Source organism: Gracilinanus agilis, chromosome 4 (genome assembly GCF_016433145.1).
Source record: "Gracilinanus agilis isolate LMUSP501 chromosome 4, AgileGrace, whole genome shotgun sequence".
In the NCBI taxonomy this organism is placed as follows: domain Eukaryota; kingdom Metazoa; phylum Chordata; class Mammalia; order Didelphimorphia; family Didelphidae; genus Gracilinanus; species Gracilinanus agilis.
The window spans coordinates 25,014,177-25,035,508 of NC_058133.1; the positions used below are offsets into that span (position 1 = coordinate 25,014,177).

General features: G+C 43.7%; 1 protein-coding gene across 2 annotated transcripts; it reads left to right on the forward strand.

Annotated features, from left to right (window-relative positions):
* Window positions 1–12,098: 12,098 nt before the first annotated feature.
* HSPB11 (heat shock protein family B (small) member 11) lies at window positions 12,099–20,346 on the forward strand. Of its 2 annotated transcripts, XM_044673987.1 has the most exons (5): window positions 12,109–12,394; window positions 14,326–14,432; window positions 17,114–17,182; window positions 18,198–18,241; window positions 20,153–20,346. In XM_044673987.1, exons 1-5 carry the CDS (start codon window positions 12,297–12,299, stop codon window positions 20,264–20,266), a joined length of 432 nt encoding a protein of 143 aa, XP_044529922.1. In that variant the 5' UTR covers window positions 12,109–12,296; the 3' UTR covers window positions 20,267–20,346. The 2 variants fall into 2 exon arrangements, with proteins under 2 accessions (XP_044529924.1, XP_044529922.1); XM_044673989.1 differs by lacking the exon at window positions 17,114–17,182 and having other exon boundaries at window positions 12,099–12,394.
* The last annotated feature ends 986 nt before the right edge of the window (window positions 20,347–21,332 follow it).

The following is a 21,332-nucleotide window of genomic DNA, read 5'->3' on the forward strand; positions in this document are numbered from 1 at the left end:
AGTTCCAAATTGCCAGCCAGAATGGCTGGATCAGTTCACAGCTCCACCAGCAATGCATTAATGTCCCAATTTTGCCACATCCCCTCCAGCATTCATTACTCTCCCCTTCTTTCATTTTAGCCAATCTGCTAGGTGTGAGGTGATACCAGCCCACATTTCTTTTATTATTTTACAGTTTACAAAAAGAACATTCTCTTCTCCATAACTCAATAAGGTAATACAAGGTGATTAATACTCCCATTTCCTAGATGATAATAATAATAATAATAATAACAGTGACCAACAGTTACATAATGCCTTAAGGTTTGCAAATCACTCTAGCTAGGCTCTCTCCCCTGGAGGTGAGCTGCCTTGCCAGGGTCACCTCTTAGCAATAGAGGTGGGATTCTAAGGCAGGTCCCTCCTTCCTCCAAGTCCAGAGCACATTCCACAAGGCCCCTGATGCCTCTCAAATGAGTTTTCTCAATAAAAAAAATTAATAGAAATAATGAACAACTTCAGCAAAGTCACCAGATACAAACTAAATCCACATAAATCATCAGCTTTTCTATTTGCCACCAACAAAATCTAACAGCAGAGATAGAAAAAGAAGTTCTGTTCAAAATAACTCTAGACAATATAAAATACCTGGGAGTAGACTTACCAAAACAAACCCAGCAACTATATGAACACAATTACAAAACACTCTTCACACAAATAAGGTCAGATGTAAACGAATGGGAAAAAATAAATTATTCATGAACAAGCTGAGCCAAAATAGTGAAAATGACAATCCTACCTAAATTAAATTACTTATTCAGTATCATATTAATCAAACCACCCAAAAAGTATGTCATAGGACTAGAAAAAAATAACAAAGTTCATCTGGACGAACAAAAAGGACAAGAATATCAAGGAAATTAATGAAAAAATATGAAGGAAGGAGGCTGGCCATACCAGATCTCAAAATTGCATTATAAAGCAGTAATAATCAAAACAGAACTGGTACTGGCTAAGAAATAGATGGGTGGATCAATGGAATAGATTATGTAATCAACATATGGTTGTTAATGTCCATAGCAACTGACTTTGATAAACCCCCAAATCCAAGTTTTGGGGGAAAGAACTCACTATTTGACCAAAACTGCTGGGGAAACTGGAAAGTAGTAAGGCAGAGGCTAGGCATGGACCAACATCTAGGTCCATGGACCACGTGGACCACATGGACCACACACTAGGATAAAGTCAAAATGGATACCGGATCTAGAAATAAAAGGGGGGCATGATAGACAAATTAGGGGAACATGGAAAAGTTTACCTGTCCCACTTCTGGATAAGGGAAACATTTATGTCCAAACAAGACATAATTAAAAATGAAATAGATACTTTTGTGATTATATTCAATTAAAAAGGTTTTATAAAAATAAAACCAATGCAACCAAGTTTAGAAGGGAAACAACAAATTTGGGAGGGAGGGGAAGTCTTTGACAAAAGCCTCATTTCTCCAACATATAGAGAACTGAGTCAAATTTATAAGTATACAAAGCATTTCCCAGTTGAAAAATTGTCAAACATATGAACAGACAATTCTCAGAAGAAGAAATAAAAATTATCCATAGTCATATGAAAAAATGCTCCAAATCACTAGTAGAGAAATTACTGTTTAGAGATTCGAGAAATGCAAATTAAAACAACTCTGAGATATCACCTCATACCTTCCAGATTGGCTAACATGGCCAAAAAGGAAAATGATAAGTGTAGGAAGGGACATGGGAAAAATGGAATACTAATACGCTGTTGGTGAAACTGAACTGATACACCATTCTGGAGAGCAATATGGAACCAGGTGTAATGGGCCACAAAACTATGCATACTCTTTGACCCAGAAATACCACTACTGGGTCCATATCCCAAAGAGATCAGAGATAAGGGGAAAGGACCTATTGGTATCAAAATACTTTTAGCAGCTCTTTTTGTAGTGGCAAAGAATTGGAAACAGATTATCCATCACTTGGGGAATGACTGAATAATATGTGGTATATGGTTGTAATGGAATACTATTGTGCCATAAAGAACAATGAGTTCAGAAAAATCTAGAAAAATTTATGTGAACTGATGCAAAGGGAAGTGAACAGAACCAGGATATATACAGTGTGTGTGTGTGTGTGTGTGTGTGTGTGTGTATGTGTGTGTGTGTAGTATACATATATATGTAATACAGTAACAGAAATATTATACAGTGATCAACTGTGAAGGACTAAACCATTATCAGCAGAGCAAGTCTCCAAGATAACCACAAGGAACTCATGATGAAAATGAATCCACAGCCAAAAAAGGAACTGTGGGACTCTGAGTGCAGATCAAAGTAGGCCATCTTCCACCAAATTTCTATTGTATTTTTGACATGTATTTTCTGTCATGTCATGAGCAATATAGAAATAGGTACTGAATGAAAGTGTTCTTCACCGCCTTGAGGAGGATATTGTCAAAAATTGTTTCTACGTGTAACTGAAAAAGTTTAAAAATTGGAAAAAAGAAAATTATATTTGGTATTCTCTGCTCAACAAGGAAGAGGATATATGCAACTCCTCTTTTATTTTATTTTTTTTCCTTTTTTTATTTAGAATATTTTTTAAACCCTTACCTTACATCTTAGAGTCAAAACTGTGTATTGGCTCCAAGGGAGAAGAGTGGTGAGGGCTAGGCAATGGGGGTTAAGTGACTTGCCCAGGGTCACACAGCTGGGAAGTGTCTGAGGCCAGATTTTGAACCTAGGACCTCCTGGCTCTCAAGCCACTGAGCTACCCAGCTGCCCCTAGAATATTTTTCCATTGTTACATGATTCCTGATTCCCACCCCCATCCCCCACTGCTCTTTCCTCTCCCCTCCCAAAGCCAACAAGCAGTTTCACTGGGTTTTACATGTATCATTGTTCAAAACCCATTTCCATATCATTAATATTTGCAATAAGGTGATCATTTAAAGCCAAAATTCCCAATCATATCCTCATTCAACCATGTGATTGATCCTGTGTTTTTCTTCTGTGTTTCTGATCCCACAGTTCTTTCTCTGGATGTGGATACGTTCTTTCTCACAAGTTCCTCAGGATTGTCCTGGATCCTTGCGTTGCTGCTAGTAGCAAAGTCACTTACATTTGTGCTACAGTGTATCCATCTCCGTGTACAATGTTCTCCTGGTTCTGCTTCTTTTGCTGCTACATCAAATTCCTGGAGGTTGTTCCAGTTCACATGGAATTCCTCCAGTTCATCATTCCTTTCAGCACAACAATATTCCATCACCAACAGATACCACAATTTGCTCAGTCATTCCCCAATTGAAGGGCATCCCCTCCTTTTCCAACATTTTTGCCACCACAAAGAGTACAGCTATGAATATTTTTGTACACGTCTTTTTCCTTATGATCTCTTTGGGGTATAAACCCAGCAGTGCTATGGCTGGATCAAAGGGTAGGCAGTCTTTTAGCTCTCTTTGGGCATAATTCCAAATTGCCCTCCAGAATGATTGGACCAATTCACAACTCCACCAGCAATGCCTTAGTGTCCCAATTTTGCCACATCCCCTCCAACATTTATTATTTTCCTTTGCTGCCATGTTGGCCAGTCTGCTAGGTGTGAGGTGGTACCTTTGGCAACTCTTCTTTTAAAAATTCAGTATGTTTCATTTCAACAACAAAAAAGAATTCATTCTTTTTGCTTAGCAGGCCAGTGAGGGACCCATTTGTTGTTAGCAAACATATACATCTGTTCATAAACAATATTACTCCTGGAAAAATAAAAATAAAATGGTGTTCTCTTTAGAAAGTTAGTTACCTGTGGTTTTAGAACCCTAAATAACCCAGAGCACTAAGAGACCAGAAAAATGGGCTGGCTAAGGCATAGCTGCTGCTAAATGATGAGGATGGTGGCGACGGTGACTATGGTAATGATGATTATGATCTTTGGAAGACTGGAGGAAAGAAGAGGTGTCCCAGGACTGGTGAAGGGCAAAAGTCATCCTGATTTTCCAGAAAGGAAAGAGTAAATGTCTGCAAATGATAGGCCAGCAAGCTTCCCATATAATTCCAATCAACGTTTGCACGGGCATTATTAAGGAGAAGTCCTCAAGACCAGGTCACAGTGATTCACCTTCTTTTCTTGGGTCAAAGTGGCCTGGCATGAGATCATAGAAATGCCATTGATTTCACCAAAGCAGCTGATAGTGCCATGCTGCAGAGATGGGCTAGACACACTTTGGATCTAACTGGATATTAGTGAGTGCAGAGAAAGAGGGAAATATTTAAGATGCGAGTTTCTAAAAAAGGAAATGGTGGTTGCAAAGCCCGTCTTCATTAGTAACAAGTCATGCCCTATTAACCTCATTTTATTTCTGGACAGGGTTGATAACACTTATTTAATAACTTTATAGACACTTTTAAAACTCCATAACAGAAGTTCACAGTTTTACGTACAATCTTTTTTGTGCTTTATATATTGAAATGCTAACTTAAAAAAGAAAAATTCTTTTTTTTACAAAACGATTGCTCTAAAAGGGCAATATGGTTATATTTACTTAGATTTTAACAAAGCAATTGACAAAGTGTCTCATGCTATTTTTGTAAAATAAGGGTTAAATCAATAAATAATGATAATAACTGACACTCATATAATAATTTAAAGTTAAATAATCATTTTACACACATTTTCTCACTTAACAACCCTTCCAGGTAGGTCCTCCTAGAACTATTATCCTTATTTATAGATAAACTGAGGTTTAGAGAGGTAGTCAGTGTCTGAGGGCAGATTTGAACCCAAGTCTTTCAGAATCCAAACCCATTACCATCCTACACCCTACCCCAAAGGCTTGACTTATGATTTCATAAGGAACTCTCAGTGTGGGAATTTCCATCCTCCACTGGAGATCAAACAATCAAACAGCAAACATTTATTGAGTGACTGCTATATGCGTCATGTACTGAGGATTGTTGTTGCTGTTGTTGTTTTTAAACCCTTACCCTCTGGGGTCTTAGAATCAATATTAAGTAGCCCTTCCCAGGCAGAAGAGTGGTAAGGGCTAGATATTTGGAGTTAAGTGACTTGCCCAGGGTCACACAGATATTAAGTGTCTGAAGCTGTAGTTGAACTCAGGTCTTCCTGACCCCAATTATAGTGCTCCCTCCATCCATTGTACTATGAAACTGATTATAATCTTTAATCATTTCAAATGCCCTCTACCTGATGACCCAGAACCCTGTTCTTTATCTATATTATGACTTTTATGCCTTCTATATCTAAGTTCTTTCTCAGGCTACTCTCATTTCCCTTCCTTGTCTTGAACCCTTGGTAAACCAATTCAACTTTATACTCTCTTCTTCTCTGGAATTCCTACTCCCAGTGCCAATCGCTCCTTCCCAAACTCTGTCTTTGGATTACTACCACCATCTTTAACCCTTACTTCTGCACACAGGGTACTGAACAAACCTAGAGGAAGTCTCCAAACTGTGCTGACTGGGTCCACTAAAAACCAATGTGACCTAATATCAACTCATTGAAGCAAGACAATGATTCTCTTCCTCCCTAACACACACACACACACACACACACACACACACACACACACACACACACACATATATATATATATATCCCTATCTTCTCACTTCTCTCCAGTTTCTGCCAGTCCACTGGCTTCTTCTGGGCCTTCTCTTTTCCTCTTTCAGCTTCCTTTCACATCTTGTCTTCCCCCATTAGAATGTAGAATTAGAATCTTCCCGTTTGAATGTACAAGGTTACCTCTAAGCTTTGACGTTTCCATCATTCTCTTGAGATCGGAAAGATCAAACAAAATAGGAAAGGGAAGCCAGGGTCCCAGGAGCCAGTTGTTCAGTCAAGACTACCATACTGGGATGGAGAAAGGCCAGCCCATCTGCTTAGCCTGCTCCACTGAAAGTTACATGATACTGCTTAGAGCATCAAAATAAGAGCACTGGCCTAGCTCTCTCTCCTCTGTTAGTATAGGGCAGAGATAAACCAAAGAAACACTCAGGGTTTCCCATGTCATTCATACAAAAAACTTAAGTCCATTTGTTGATTATGTGCCTGCTATATGCCAAGTGCTGTGCTAAACACTGGGGATACAATTGATAAGGATAATCTCTGCATTCAAGGAACTTACAGTTTACAAGGAGAGATAAAATAGAAAAAAGAGGCAAGAAAGGGTGGGATGGAACACCAGGTGATTCCCAGCTTTAGGGCATCTTGTTCAGTGTAGTTGAGTTCAATGGAGACAGGACAACAAATACAAAAAAGGAGTAAGCTGAAGTCCAAAACCATCCCTCTATAAAGGAAGGCATTGGGAGGAGCCCAGCCTGCCAATCAAAAAAGGGGAGAGGAGGCTGAGGGAGGTAGTATCAGTAAAGGCTTGAATTAACATCAAAGTTAGGCAGCTGGGTGGCTCAGTAGATTGAGAGCCAGGTCTAGAGATGGGAGGTCCTCAGCTCAAATATAGCATCAGACATTTCCTAGCTGTGTGACCCTGGGCAAGTCACTTAACTCTCATTGCCTATCCCTAACTACTCTTCTGCCTTGGAACCAATACATAGCATTGGTTCTAAGGTGTGTGTAAATGAAATTAACTCTAGCCCATTCATAGTCAAAAATCTACTTACCCTAGGCATCTAGATTATGTCATCCCCACCTCCCTTAGTTGGGGAGGGGAGATAATTTAATCACACGTGACAATTCAGATCAAATCAAGAACAAGGGACTGCCCTTCGGGCAGTCCAAATCAGTGTAGAGGCTGCCATTGGTCCACTTGAATTAGAGGTGGGCCCACAGGAAATGACCAGAGACACTATCTCTTTAAATACGTTGGTTACAACCTGGTAAAGTTCAGTTCAGGAGTGGAAGGAGTTCAGAAGTTCAAGAGTTCAGGAGTTCAGAAGTTCAAGAGTTCAGGAGTTCGGGCTTTGGACTTGGGGCTGAAGGTGCTCCACTAAGACCTCAGAATGCTTCTACTCCGAATTGTCACGTGGGTAAGTTAGGCTGACTTCCTTGGCCTACCTTGGTGTTTCCAAACTCTGCCTTAAAGTAGGCTTATAGCCTCTCTGATTTCTAAAGTCTTGTGGCTTGTAACCTAGTTTAATTAGTCTTTTAAGCCTCTCCAGGCCTGGACTGGCCTCTCCCTCTCTCTATTTACCTACCTTTTACCTTCCTAATTGTAAATAAACTACCTTAAACTGGATGCTGTCTTGGGTCTATTTTAATTATGGAATCAATCTGAATTGTTGATTCCTGGCGGCCATATTTTAAATATCTATAATATCTAAAATCTCCCTCTTACAGGTGGAAGGTAAAGATTAAAAAGAAATAGAGTTAGCAGAATGGTGAGTTTAGAAGTGATGAGCTTATCCTGGGAAAAAAATTTTTTCTGTGGCACGCAAGATAGCAAATGCAAAGTGGAGTGACTTGAAGAAGCAGACTGCTAAGCTCTTCCACAGTTGTATGGGACCAGAAGGTTCAATTCTGTGAATCCTCCATGGGATGGATGTGTGAAAGTACTGAATGAAAAGAGTAACTACTCTTCAATTACTCTTCAGATGTCTTCCCCAGCTGGAGCTCACGATGAAAGGGGAGGCAGATCTAAGAGTGGGCCCATGTGTACATTACATACAATAGCCAGCCCAATTCATATGAAAGGCACTCCCCTTTCCCTCTTCATCATGTGTAGCTCACAATATCTAGAGGGGGTGATGATTTGGTTTACAGTGGAAATCTCTCTCTGCTATGTCTCTCATCTATCATCCTGACCTAGCTGAGGAATATTATCACAGGCTAACCATAGGCTAGTGATTTCCCAGGGTAATGATTACTTTGCTATGTCACTAAAGGGCTATATATGTCTTCCACTTTTATCTAAACTGTCTTTTATTGTTGTTGTTGTTGATTTCTGAAGTGTAAATGCTCACACTGAAAATTTAAGAGTTGGTTATATGAACAGGCTTTAATTAAATACACAACACAATGGTAATAGTAATTTTTTAATAGTAATTAGAGGAAGAAGAGAGGGGGAAAGGGTACAGCTGGGGTACATTCACAGTCTATAGGCTTCTCTAAACTCTTTTTCAGGGAGAGAAATTGAAGCAATTGCTTCCATCTCCAACTTGAAATTAGAGGAGAAAGGATATTGACTTTCCAGGAGAGCTAGCCATTCGCCTTTTTTTTCATTCATCCATTGTTCAGTTGTGTCTGACTCTTTATGACCTCATTTGAGATTTTCTTGGCAAAGATACTAAAGTGATTTTCCATTTCCTTCTTCAGCTCATTTTGAAGATGAGCAAACTGAGGTGAACAGAATTAAGTGACTTTCCTAAGGTCACACTGCTAGTGTCTGGGGCCAGATATGAACTCCAGATAAGTCTTCCTGACTTCAGGTTTGGTGCTCTATCCATTGCACCACTTAGCTCAACTAGTACAATCAGCTAATCAAACACATTCATAACCTCAGCCACAATAATAGCACTTGGATATAATGGTTTTAGTCTCTTTCTTTGGGTTGGACATTGGTGAGTAAAATGTCCTAACCCAAAGGCCCTGGCCACATAGTCCCATGAAGAGGGAGCAAGTTAAATGATTATCCTCCATTCCACTTCTTCCCTTCTGGTCTCTTTTTCTCTGAATTCTTCATATAAACTCTCTCATTATTCCCCAGTTCCACAGTATTAGTTTTCATGAATTCTGGAGAATCTGCCTCCATCTTCATGGTGATTCTGATGCAGAATTACACCTATAACTTAGAGTCAAACTAAGTCAACAAATATTGATTAAACAAGCACTTACTATGTACAAGGTCATATACAAAAGGCTGCTCTCAGGGAGCTCAAAGTCTTAATAGAGATGCAGGCAAACAATTATGTATAAACAAGATAAACAGGATAAACTGGAAGAAATCTCAGAGGGAAGGAGAACTGGGATAGGCATCTTATAAAAGGTGGGAGACTTTAGCTGAGACTAAGGAAGCAAAGATAAAGAAATGGCTGAAGTCAAGATATGGGGTAAATTATTTCTGGATCACCCAGGAGGCCAGTGGTACTGAATCTCAGAGTATATGGAGGAGAGTAAGGCTGAAAAAAGACTAGAAGGGTAGGAGGATGATAGAGGATGAAGGGCTTTGAAGGCCAAATAGAGGATTTTATATTTAATCCTGGAGGTGATAGGTAACCATTGGAATGTATCAAATAGGAGAAGGTGACATAGACTTGAACTTCAGGAAGATCACTCTGACAAATGAGTGACAGATGACTGGTGTGGGAGAAAGACTCAAGGCAGGCAGACCCCCCACCTCCACCCCAGTAGCTTACTGCAATAGTCCAGGTGTGAGATGATGAGGGCCTGCATTAGGGTCTGGGCAGTGTCCGAGGAGAGAAGGGAGCATCTTGGAGGGATGCAGTCAAGGTGAAATCAACAGGTCCTGCCAATAGCTTGAATATGAGGGGGAAAGGTGAAAGATAGTGAGGAATCCAGGATGACTCCTGAGGAATGAAGAGGAAGGCATTGCTTCTGTAGAGAAGTTTGAAAGGGGGAGATTTGGGGAGAAGGGACATAATGAGCTCAGTTTTAGACATATTGAGTTGAAGATGTCTACTAGAATTCAGTTTGAGATATCTAAAAGACATTTGGAAATGGGAGACTGGAGGTCAGCAGAGAACCTCAAAAATGATAGGTAGAAATGAGAATCATTAGCAAAAAGATGATAATTAAATCCATGGGAGCTGATAAGATCCCCAAGTAAAGTAATATAGAGAGAGAAGAAGTCCTAGGACAGAGCCCCGAGGGACACATAGTTCAAAGGTGTGATCTAGAGGATCTACTAAAGAAGGCCAAGAAGGAGCAGTCAGATAAATAGGAGGAAAACCAGGAGATGGGGGTGGAGTGGGATATTGTGTCCTGAAAATCCAGAGAGAAGAAAGTATCAAGGAGGAAAGGATGATTAACAATATCAAAGACTACAGAGAAGTCAAGGAGAATGAGGACTGAGAAAAGGCTATGGGTCTGGCAGCCAAGAGATCACTGATACCTGCAGAGGGCACAGAAGTGGAATAATAAGGTCGGAAGCCAGAATTTAAGGGGTTAAGAAGAGTGGAGAAGAAAGAAAAAAGAGGCCCCTGGTACAGAGTTTAGTTGCAAAGGGCAAAAGAGGAGAACAAGGATGGAAGATCATCAAGGATGGGGGAAGCATGGGTATGTTAGTAAGCAGGAGGTGGGGAACCAACAGAGAGGGAGAGATTGAAGATAAGTTAGAGAGTGGGGATGACAGGATCAGGATGTGAGAGTGTATATCTGTGTATGGATACATAGGGAATCTGTTGGAGAAGACAAGATGGAGGGCTCACTTGTGTAAGTAGAGGTGTTAGCCCTGGGAAGGAATAAGGCCACCTCTTTCATTGAGCCCAGAGGGAAGGAGGAGAGAGTGACAGAAGACATCAGGGTGATGGGAGATGAAGATGGGAGGAGAAGGAGCTCGTGTCAAATGGCCTCAATTTTTTCCATAAAAGATGATGAAAAATATGAAGTTCTCAACTGGGAGAACAGGAAACAACTTATTCCATCTCAGCTGTAAAGTTTTGGAAAAGCTGCTGGGGGGGAGAGAGAAAGAGTGAGTTGACAGGAGAGGTAGAATAGGATTGCTGAGCAGCAAAGAGGGCCTGCTTGAGGAAGCACAGCACTTGATAGATCATGCTGGGTCTGGTGTCAGGAAGATTAATTTTCCTGAGTTCTAATCTGGACTCAGATACTTACCAGCTGTGTAACCCTGGAAAAATCATTTAACCCTAAGGAAAGCCAAAAACTGCGCGCTTGCGTGTGTGTGTGTGTGTGTGTGTGTGTGTGATTTTGACGACAGCTTCTCAAATAAAGGCTTCATGTCTCAAATACATAGAGAATTTTGTCAAATTTATTAGAATATGAGTCATTTTCCAATTGATAAATGCTGAAAGGATAAAAGCAGGCAATTTTGGGAAGAAGAAACCATGAAAAATTCTCTAAATTATTGATTAGAGAAATTAAAGCAACTTGAAGAAATCATCTCCCACCCAGACTGTTCCAAAATATTTATAGCATCTCTTTTTGTGGTGGCAAAAAGCTGGAAATTTAAGAGATGGTTATCAACTGGGGAACGGCTGAATAAATTGTGATTTGTGACTGAATACTACTATGCTGTGAGAAATGAGCAGGTGGATTTTAGAAAAACATGGAAAGATTTGCATTAAATAATGCAGAGTAAAATGAGCAGAATCAAGAGAATTTTGTATACAGCAAACAGCAGTATTGTTGGAAGAGTCACTGTGAACGTCTAAACTAATCTGGATTGTGTGAACATTCAGATCAACCACAAAGGATCTACGAAGGAAGGTGCTATCCACCTCCAGAGAAAGATCTAATACATGGAAGTATGTATTGTATGGTTTCACATATAGATCTGTGTCAAAGTTGGCCTTCTCTAATATGGAGTTGGGAGGCAGGGAAAGAAACAGCTTGGAAGAAAGGAGGAAAAAAATCAGAGCAGGATGACCTTGGCCAAGTCGCTTCCTTTCCCTGGGCTTCGCTTTTCTCAACTGTAAAATGAGGTCGATTGGATTCAATGACCTCTGAGTGCCCGTCCAGGTCCAAGTCTATGACGCTACGTTCTCCGAAGAGAGGATGCTACAACTAAGGAGATTTTAGATCATGGCGCCTTAAACCAGAGAGGAGCTTTAAGGAATGTCAGAGCTGGGAGGGCCCTTAGAACAGGGAGTGTCCGGGCTGCTTGGGCGGAGCAGACTGGCCCAATCCCTGCTCAGTTCCAGCCCAGGCAGGAGAGGGAACGCTGGTGCGGAGGGATACAGACACGGGCGGAAGCCCTTCAGTGAGACTCCAGCCCCAACTCCCTTTTCAAAGTAGATTCCTTCCTCCGGTCGCTAGGTAATGCCTCCTTCCGGTTTGTTCTGACGGCTTCTGGTTTGTCGGGTACCGCCCCCTGCCCAGGCCCCCAAGCTCTGGCACCGCCCTCAGTTACTAGGAAGCTCGTTTCCACCCTCCCTTTCCCACTGGCTTCTCTTTGGAGCCATTCTCCCGTTACCCGGCCTCCCTCCCGCGCCTCCCGCCCTCCTCACTTTGGCACCGCCCAGGGGCCTAGCTTTGGCACCGCCCAGCGGCCTCGCTCTGGCACCGCCCCCTGGTTGCCAAGCAACTACTCCCCTCCCCGGTCGCCCGGCCTCCACACTCTGGCGTCGCCCCCTGGTTGTCAAGCCTCCGCTTGACCAGGAGCTTCACTCTGGCCCCTCCATGCGCGTAGTTGATCTCTCCCTGTCCACCGAGGGCACTGAGGTCATTTTGGCCACATCCAGCGATGAGAAGTACCCGCCCGAGAATATTATCGACGGGTGAGCCCGGGGAGGGGGCGGGAGGGCTGGCTGCAGACGGGGTGGAAAAAGAGAGCAGGCCCCCAGCGCTGGTGAAACCGAGGCGGGGCTGGGAGGGGCCAGGGTGAGGCAGGACTTGAATCCAGAGCCCGCTGGCCTCGGTGGTTCTCGTCCTGGCCGCCTGGGCCCCTTCCAGCGCTCACATCCCTCTCCGTGGTCAGCTTAGGAGAACAGAGCATCCTGCAATGGATGAGTCTAGCCCGCCTATAAGGGAAGACGAACCCTGGCTTTTCCCTTCCCTTTCTCAACAGCGATTTCTCTGACGTCATCCTTGCCCCTGAGAAGGCAAACTGGATATCACTTGTCCATGCGAGGTCCTTCTCCAGCCCTGTGGCCTCTTGCCTGCTCGCCTCACTCCTTCTAAGATCATTCATCCCAGCTCAGCTCTCACGTCCACAAATTCTCTTCTTTCACTGGGTTTGGTTTTAGGTCTGGCCCATTGAACTCTTCAAGGGCAAAGCAAAAAAGAAATGAGCATATGGGCCGTAATAAGTATAAACGCCCTGAAAACAGTGAAGCAGGGCAACATAAAGGGTAATTGTAACTTGTGGTGCCTTTGGCCTTAGGCTTTTCTAATTTGCCATTTATTTAATAAGAAAAAAGGAGAAAAAGGTATAAAATAGCTTTTGCAGAGGCAGCCTGGATTTGAAGGCAATAAAACCCATCTCTGAGACTTCTTAGCTTTCCATCCTGGGCAAATAAATAGCTTAACCTCTCTGATCTTCAGTCTCTTTGTCCTTCTAATGAAGGTTTTGGACTTGTCCTCTGAGGTCCCTTTCAGCTACAGATCTATGTCCAATGAGCCTAAAAAACAAGACCCAATTATTCAAAGAGTTAGTGTCTGTTTCAGCAATATCAATATAGTAAAAATTACTATACTACCCAACTTAATCTCTGAATTTAGTGCTATACCAACTTATTTACTCAAAAGATACTGTATAGAATGAACAAGATAATACAAAATTTATCTGCAAGAAATTTTAATTTAAAAAATAGGAAGGATGTCAGATATGGAATTTCAAATTTTATTCCAAAGCAATAATTATTAAAAGCATCTGCTACTATATTTAAAAAACAAAAATAGTTCAGTGGAATTAACAAGATAAACTTAGCACAGGGCCTGGCACATAGTGGAGGCTTGACAAGAGTATATTCCTTGAAGCCCTGCTTTACAGCCCATAAAAAGGAGACTAAATGAAGTGAGCTGACATGAGAGAGAGGAAAAAGAACCCTGAGCTTAATGAACAATGGGAGAGCCAAGTCTAGGCCAGCCTGTAGGACTGCCTCTCATCCTCAGTTTCCTCCTCTATGAAATGGGGACAATAATATTTGCAAACTTCCCCTGAGGAGTCCTTGAGATGGTGCTATGTAAGGGTAGAGAGCTAGGCTCTCTCAGGAGCCTTCTGTGGGCCAGGCAATGCTCAAATTCTAATTGGAAGAGGTGATCTTCCCTGGTGGAAAGCATTTCCTCCCTGGGGGATGCCCTAGGCCAGTGGTTCCCAAACTTTTTTGGCCTACCGCCCCCTTTCCAGAAAAAAATATTACTTAGCCCCCAGAAATAAATTTTTAAAAATTTTAATAGCAATTACTAGGAAAGATAAATGCACCTATGGCCATCACTGCTCCCCTGGATTGCTGTAGCTCCCACCAGGGGGTGGTGGCGCCCACTTTGGGAATCACTGCCCTAGACCAAGAAACCCTAGGTATGCTCAGGCCACACATTGTATGTGAAAGTCCTTTGTCCAGTCTTGCCTCTCTCAGTTGTAAGAACCATTACTTTGTGGTTTGTCTTTATAGTCATCAAATGGAATTGAATTATAGAACAGACCAATAGACAAGCCTTTCTGGCCTTTTCCAGCCTCTTAAAAAAGCCAACCTCATTTTACCCCCAGGAATGCTGCCACATTCTGGACCACCACGGGGATGTTCCCCCAGGAGTTCATCATCTGTTTTCACAAACACGTGAAGATTGAAAGGCTCTCCCTCCAGTGCTATTTTGGTAAGGGAGATCAGAGATGAGCATCCTGCCTTTTCCAGACAAGAAGAGCTCAGTGGAGGGTGGGAGTGGGAGTGAGAAGGAGGGTCTAATGTTCCAAACAGCCTTTCTCCCCACTGAAGGCTGAACACCTTGCAAGATACAAAGCCATGTAACCCTCTGTGTGAAGGTGTTTGACAGAGGCCTTATTAAAAGCAGAAGTCAGTTTGCCAGAGCACTAAATACCATGGCATTTTTACTGCAGATTCATTTGGCATCAGTGCCAAATTCCTTTTTAAAACTGAGAACCCTGCTCTTTTGCTCCGAGCACTCTGTGACTGCCCTTCTGGGGCCCCAGAAATGTGCCTAGCCAGAAGGGAATGCAGCAAAAAAGGTTGCCTATGGGAGTGGATAGCATTCCTTCAGGGTGTATGGGTTGAAGGTTCTGGGAAGACCACAATCCTGGATCATCCTTTGTTCTGGTTGTTTTGGTCCCATCCCCCAGTCTCCTTCTTGGGGTAGAAAGAAAGATCCTCTCTATGCCAAACTATAGTCCAGAGATGACCCCAGGCACAGGAGGCTGAGTGAATGGTGGGCCCAGAGAGAAATAGTGAATTTAGAGGCCTGGATTTGGGAGAAAGATAAGTTCAGTTTGGAGCCTGAGAGCTGGCTTCCAGGGACAGATCCTCTAGAGCAGGGGTCGGCAACCTTTTTGGCCGTGAGAGCCATAAAACCCACATTTTTTTAAATGTAATTTCGTGAGAGCCGTACAGTGCTCACAGTGCAGCTCCTGTAACAGTGCCTGAAAGAAAATGGACTTTATGGCTCCTGCAGAAAGAGCCATATCTGGCCCTCAAAAGAGCCAGATATGGCTGGAGAACCATACGTTGCCAACCACTGTTCTAGGCCATCAGAAAGGTAAGAGAGGAGCTCAGAAGACAGGTCTAGATTCCACATGCACCTTGGAGAGTTGTCCTCATAAAGGGGTCATCGAAATGTTGGAATGGGTGAGATGACCAAGGGATGAGAGTGAGGAGGTGAGTCGAGGATGGAGAGGACTTCCACAAGGATCCTCTTCCTCTTCCACCCTTTATTTGTTGGCTCCCCAAGGCTGTTGGGAGGCCAGCTTCCTGTGCATCCTCTTCCAGCACTACTCTGAGCCCTGCTGAGCTATCACCTGCTTCCTTTGCCTTGGTTTTTCAAGCAAAGCTATATTGGGGGCAGCTAGATGGCTCAGTGGAGAGAGAACTCACCCTGGAGAGAGGGCAGCATGGATGGGGGGGTGGGGTCCTGGGTCCAATTCTGGCCTCAGATACTTCCTAGCTGTGTGACCCTGGGCAAGTCATTTAACCTCAGTTGTCTAGCCCTTAATACTCTTCTATCTTGGAGATGATACTCAGTATTGATTCTAAGACAGAAGACAAGGGTTTATTTTTGGTTTTGTTTTTAAAGAAAGAAATGCTTTACTAGAATTTACAGGAAATGGAAAGAATCAACATTTAGAGCTCATGATTGCCTAGAGAAGGTAGGAATCTGTTCCTCAAACCCTCCCTGATCTGGCCCCAGAGGTTGGCACAGGTCTCCTGTTAGAACTCACTCTGCTGCCTTCTCTCACCCACCTCTACTGAGTTCCCACATAGTGCCAGCTGCTACGTCAGAGGGTTGGAAGCAGGGATTGCCCCTCCACTCCCCACCCCCACCCCCCAACTTCCCCTGTCTTCATGGGCGTGCTCCACAGAGCAGTTTGAATCAGGGTCTGATTCATGGTTGTTGATTGTCTGGACTCAAAAAAGTATGGAGAAAAATGTCATTAGTGGTGTGTCTTATGTGCATTGTCCCTCCCTTCAGAGTGGGTTGTTAAATATTTCCCATCATACCCCTGCCTCCGACTCAAGTCCCAGTATCCTCTTCTCTCAAGGCCAAGTTTGGCATCCATCCCTTTTAGCCCTTCCTTCAAACATCTGTCTCCTGTAGTCTCCTCTATTCCATCTCCTCCAGTCAGCTATAGCTCTCCTTCCCCATCAGTATAACACACTCATATACAGTAGAGACAGCATGACCCTGGGCAAGTCATTTCTCCTCTGGGCTTCCCTTGGCCCTCTCTGGGCAAGGCAGCAGAGTGAGGAACCTACTTCTGCTACATACTGAGTGACCCTGGGCAAGTCTCTTAACCTATAACCTATAAGGTGAGGTCCTAGTGGTGATCCGCATCAATTAGAAGAGCTTTCCTCACGGATGGACTCCCTTCGCAGATGAAGTCACATGAAATCCAGACCAGAAACTATGATTATCCATCTGACCTAAAAGAGTTGTTGAGGGTGTAAGGGAGAAAAAGGGGTTAATATATTGAACCCATAAAACCCTTTTTTCTCCCTTACAGGGGGGAGTTCTTTGTCAACTGGAAAGTTGACTTCCTATCAGGAATAGGGAATCCTGGCTACTTGGGATTCTCAGGAACAGGAAGGAAGAGGATAGGTCAGACCCTCCATTCCCAGATGCACCAGCTGGTTTTGTTATTTGCTACCAAAAACCATCTGGGGCTCTATTGGGCAAGACAAATCTCCCTAGGTGTAGATACTTCCCCCAAAGGGAGGCCAGACCCCCAGAAGGGGTGGGTTGTCATAGGGAGAGAAAATCGACAGAGGGTTAGCAGGGTGGGACACAGGCCAATTGACACCACGCTTGTTTTGTCTTTACCTCATTAGTGCGCAGTTTGAGGATTGAGAAAAGCAACGCCAAAGAGCCAGTTGACTTTGAGCGGTGGGTAGAAAGAGGTAAGTGTGGAGAAGTGAGGTAATTAGGGCCTCCCTATCCCAGTTGGGGGGAAAAGGGTGAAGATTTTTTTTTCCTTCTGACCCCTTTATAAGAGTGTGATTCCTTAGTGCAGTGGAAAGAGTCTATAATCAGTAAACCCCAACTCTGGTCCCATCTTCCCCTGAGAAGGAGGGAGTTGGGCTAGGGGTTGGCCACGGCCCCTTCAGCCTTAAATCTTTGGTTCAAAGGACATGCTCTATCCTAAGTTCCTTCCTAACTGGTGTGTGGGGCCAGTTCTGGCATTCTAGGTTCTAAGCTCCCTCTGGCTCTGTCCCAGCTTTGACATTCCAGTTTTGGCATTCCAGCCCAAGGGTTCTCCCTGCTCTGTATTCTAAGGCCCCTTCTAACCCTGATGCTTAGTCCCTTGGAATGACTTTGCTTTTCTATAGGAATCTACCTAATTGATATGCTGAGTAACCCATTCTGATTAAACTTCTAAAATTGCCCAGGTGGGGTTTAACAACCCTTCCAAGGAAGGAGTTCACTAGAAGCTTTGGCTGATCCAGCTTGGCCTGAAGACCCTTCCCCACATTCCTCCCAGAGCTATTCATGGTCCTTGCTTCAGTGGTCAGCAGGAAGGGCCCAATAGGAGTGGTTCTGGTAGCACTTGGCATTATGTCCTCACCATTGAGCTTCACTTTTCATCAAGGGTCACCTTTGGTTTTTTTAAAGTACCATTTGGCTTTGGAATCTCTTGGTTTGAACCAAAGGCAAGACCCTTTGTAGTGATGGGCCCGTTTTGTCATCAGCACCCTGCAGAAGCAGGTTTCAGACCAAAGGAAGTAGACCTCAGAGGAAGCAGAGAAGGGATCTGGGCTGAGAAAGGGTTTCAAGGTTTGTGCTGAGACTCTCTTCATGAGACCTGGGAATAGCCATGATGGTGGTCTGTCCATCATCACGTGATGATCTGTGTCTGACTGCACATGACCAGGATCGCTGTCTTAGTAACTTTCTGTCTTTGAATTACTCTTTCAGACCTGGTGCACACAGAGGGACAGCTTCAGATTGAAGAATTCATGGTAAGCTCATGCACGGGCTAGTTTAAAGGGCACAAATCCCAGCCCTGCAAAGACCAGTGAAGGTTCCTTTAATCCCTTCATGAAACAAAGCAGACAGTCCGCTTCTGGGGCAGCCCAGCACATGGGACATTGGGGGTCCTGTGGAGCTCACTGTGTGGCCGAGGGACTGGATCATGGCACCAGGCCTGAGGTGTTACATGAAGGGCTGCCACACTAGTCCCAACTTTGGCCAGAGGGCCTTGCTCCTAGAATACCATCTAAATATAACAGGGAGGAGAGCTTCAGCCAAATCCAGATAATTACAAAAAATTAGCAAAAATTCACAGAATCCTTTTTAGATATTCAATTGGTTCTGTCTCTGGAGATGGGACTCTAGAAGCTTTTTGGAATGGTGGGGAAGGTGGGCTATTGGGTGCATCTCCTACATTAGATTTGGGTTTTGAGGCTCTGGGCTGGAGGTGTAGCTCTGTTTGTGTGCTCTGGATGGCCTTGGACAAGTCACTTCTCTTATCTGTGCCTTAGTCTCCTTATTGGTCAGGTGTGAAGGGCATGGAATTGGTGGTTTCTAGGGTTGATCTCATTCAGCCCTGCCTCCTTGATTGATGTAGTCATAAGAGGTTGAGGCAAGTGGGGAAGGTTCAGAGATTCTGGACCAGGCAAGCTCAGGGAAGGCCCACAAAGAAGCAGCAGGACTGCCTGGTACCTGCCAGTGGTGTGGGGTGTCAGAGCCCAAGGGCCAGCCAGCCAGAGAATCATGACCTGTTGTGGGAGGTCTTGCTCTCTCAGTTTTGCTTTTCATTCCCTGGCTGAGGCCCAGCACCAAATGTAATAGCCTCATTACCTTTTTGGCCAAATCCCCCTAAATTCAGTATTTTACCCTCTGTTAGGTCCGACAAGTGGTTGTGGAGGGACTTTTAGAGAGGCCACAGTAGACATCAGAGGCCCAGGTATGGGCCATGTTTGTGGAGGCAAAGCCAGAGAGGAAAAATAATATGCACTTTGACTTCCTTTCCTCCTTTTCCAACAGGCCCCCTATTTCTACCCACACCCCCTTGATCTTTAGTTTCTAGACTGCAAACAGTTCTAAAACACCCACTCTGTGCAGGACCTTGGGATAGGGTTTGGGGGTTGGAGGGAACCTGGTCGCTGTCCTCCAGGAGATTAGAATCTAAGAGATCGTTCAAACACACTGTAGGACAAAACATGGACAAAGTGAGATGTGAAATCTAAGAAAGGAAAACTGATTTCTATTGGAAGGATTAGGGAATGAGAGACAGAGGGCTGCCCTTAGAATCCAGAAGACCATGGCTCGAACCCAGACCCCTCCTCTTGATAACTGTGGGACCCTGGGTAAATTACTTTGATGCTCATCCCCAATTTCTTCATCTGTGAAATGGGATTAGAGATGCGCATGACGAGCAGAAGAGATGCCAGCGCATCTCAGTTGTGGTTTTCCTGTGTTGTGTTAATCGTTTCTCACTTATGTAGGGCTTTCCTCCCAATGTCTCTGTAAGGCAGGCCTGGAGAATTAGGAGAACTCATCTAGGGCCACACAGTCAGTCAGTGTCAGCTGGACCTCGTCTCCCCACAGGATCCTGGTCCTCCCGTAACCAAGCCCTGCCATGCCATTTTGCTCTTAGCATTATATATTCCTGATGACGATGTGTGCTGGTTCCTGACCCAGGTGGCCCATCCACCTCCCATAATCAATTTAATACTGGCTTTGAGTGCATGAGCAGGGCACCTGTGCTCACCGCCTCCTGGCATGAGGGCTTCTCTTTAAAGGGGCATCTTAAAAATGGGCTGGCAGTCTGTGGTGCCTGGCAGGGCTGTGCCCATCTTCGTCACCAGATTGTTGTACAAGTCTGTCTACCACCCTGGCAATTCCCAGTGATTCTTTCTCTCCTACAGTTCCGGGACGGCTATGCGACTCACTTGCGGTTCATTATCAAATCAGCCTACGATCATTTTGTGTCTGTGCACAGAGTTTCCATAGAAGGGATGAGTGTTTCAGCCATTACCTAAGAATTCCTGAAATCAACTGGCTTGTGTATGATTTTGTACTACTATTTGTATAAATAAAGTTATCCTCGTAGTTAAACCCATAAATATGCATAGTTATTCTCCCAGCCTATTAAAGGAGTTTGGTTTCAATTGTGTCTCTCTCCAGTCATGTGCCAGATTCAGTTTTTAGCAACCATTTGTTTGTGTCCCACTGTGTAAAAGGCTGAGGTTGGGAATGGGAATGAGGTTCATGGAATCTCAGACCCTCAGCTCTGAAAGGACCTCATGGCTTATCCCTGATTGGGCTGGAATCCTTTCTCTAATGCTGTCTTCAAGAGGTCTATGGACTATTCAGGGAGGACTGGCAGCTCTGGTGTGAGGACTTGCAGAGTCCTTTTCAGGGCTGCTCATCCACCTTTGGTGTCTACTTTTTACCCAATTCTCACTTATGACTTCAAGAAGCTGCAGCATGCCTAGTGTCTACACCCCGTAAACCATCTTGGCAGGTGGGCTAAACCAGGTTGAGGGTAACTGACAGGTCTCAGACCTGTGAATTAGGAAGATGTCTACCCCACCTATGTAAAATGTGAAGACTTCTCTCAGTGGGATGAGTGAATGGATGGATGAGAACAATTTGTTCCAACGGCCATGAAGGCAATACAAAAAGGAAGAGACAGCCCCTAACCTCAAAGCACTTACATTCTTTTTTGTTTAATTTTATTTTTGAGTTCCAACTTCTTTCCCTTCAGACCTTTCTATACCCATTGAGAAGGCAAGAAATGTGATATCCAATATACATATACAGTCATGCAGAATTCTTTATTAGCTACATTTCCCCCTGAAAACCAAGAAGATTAAGGGGAAAGAGCTATGCTTTCATCTGCATGCTTAAGTCCATCAGTTCTCTTGAAGTGGACAGCATTTCACATCATGAGCCTTTTGGAGATGTGGATCATTACAGGTTACTAAGACTTTCATGAATTGATCAGTGACATAATATTGCTATTGCTATGTATACTTATTTGCCTGGTTCTCCTTACTTCATTTTGCATCAGTTCATATAAATCTTCCCAGGTTCCTCTGAAAC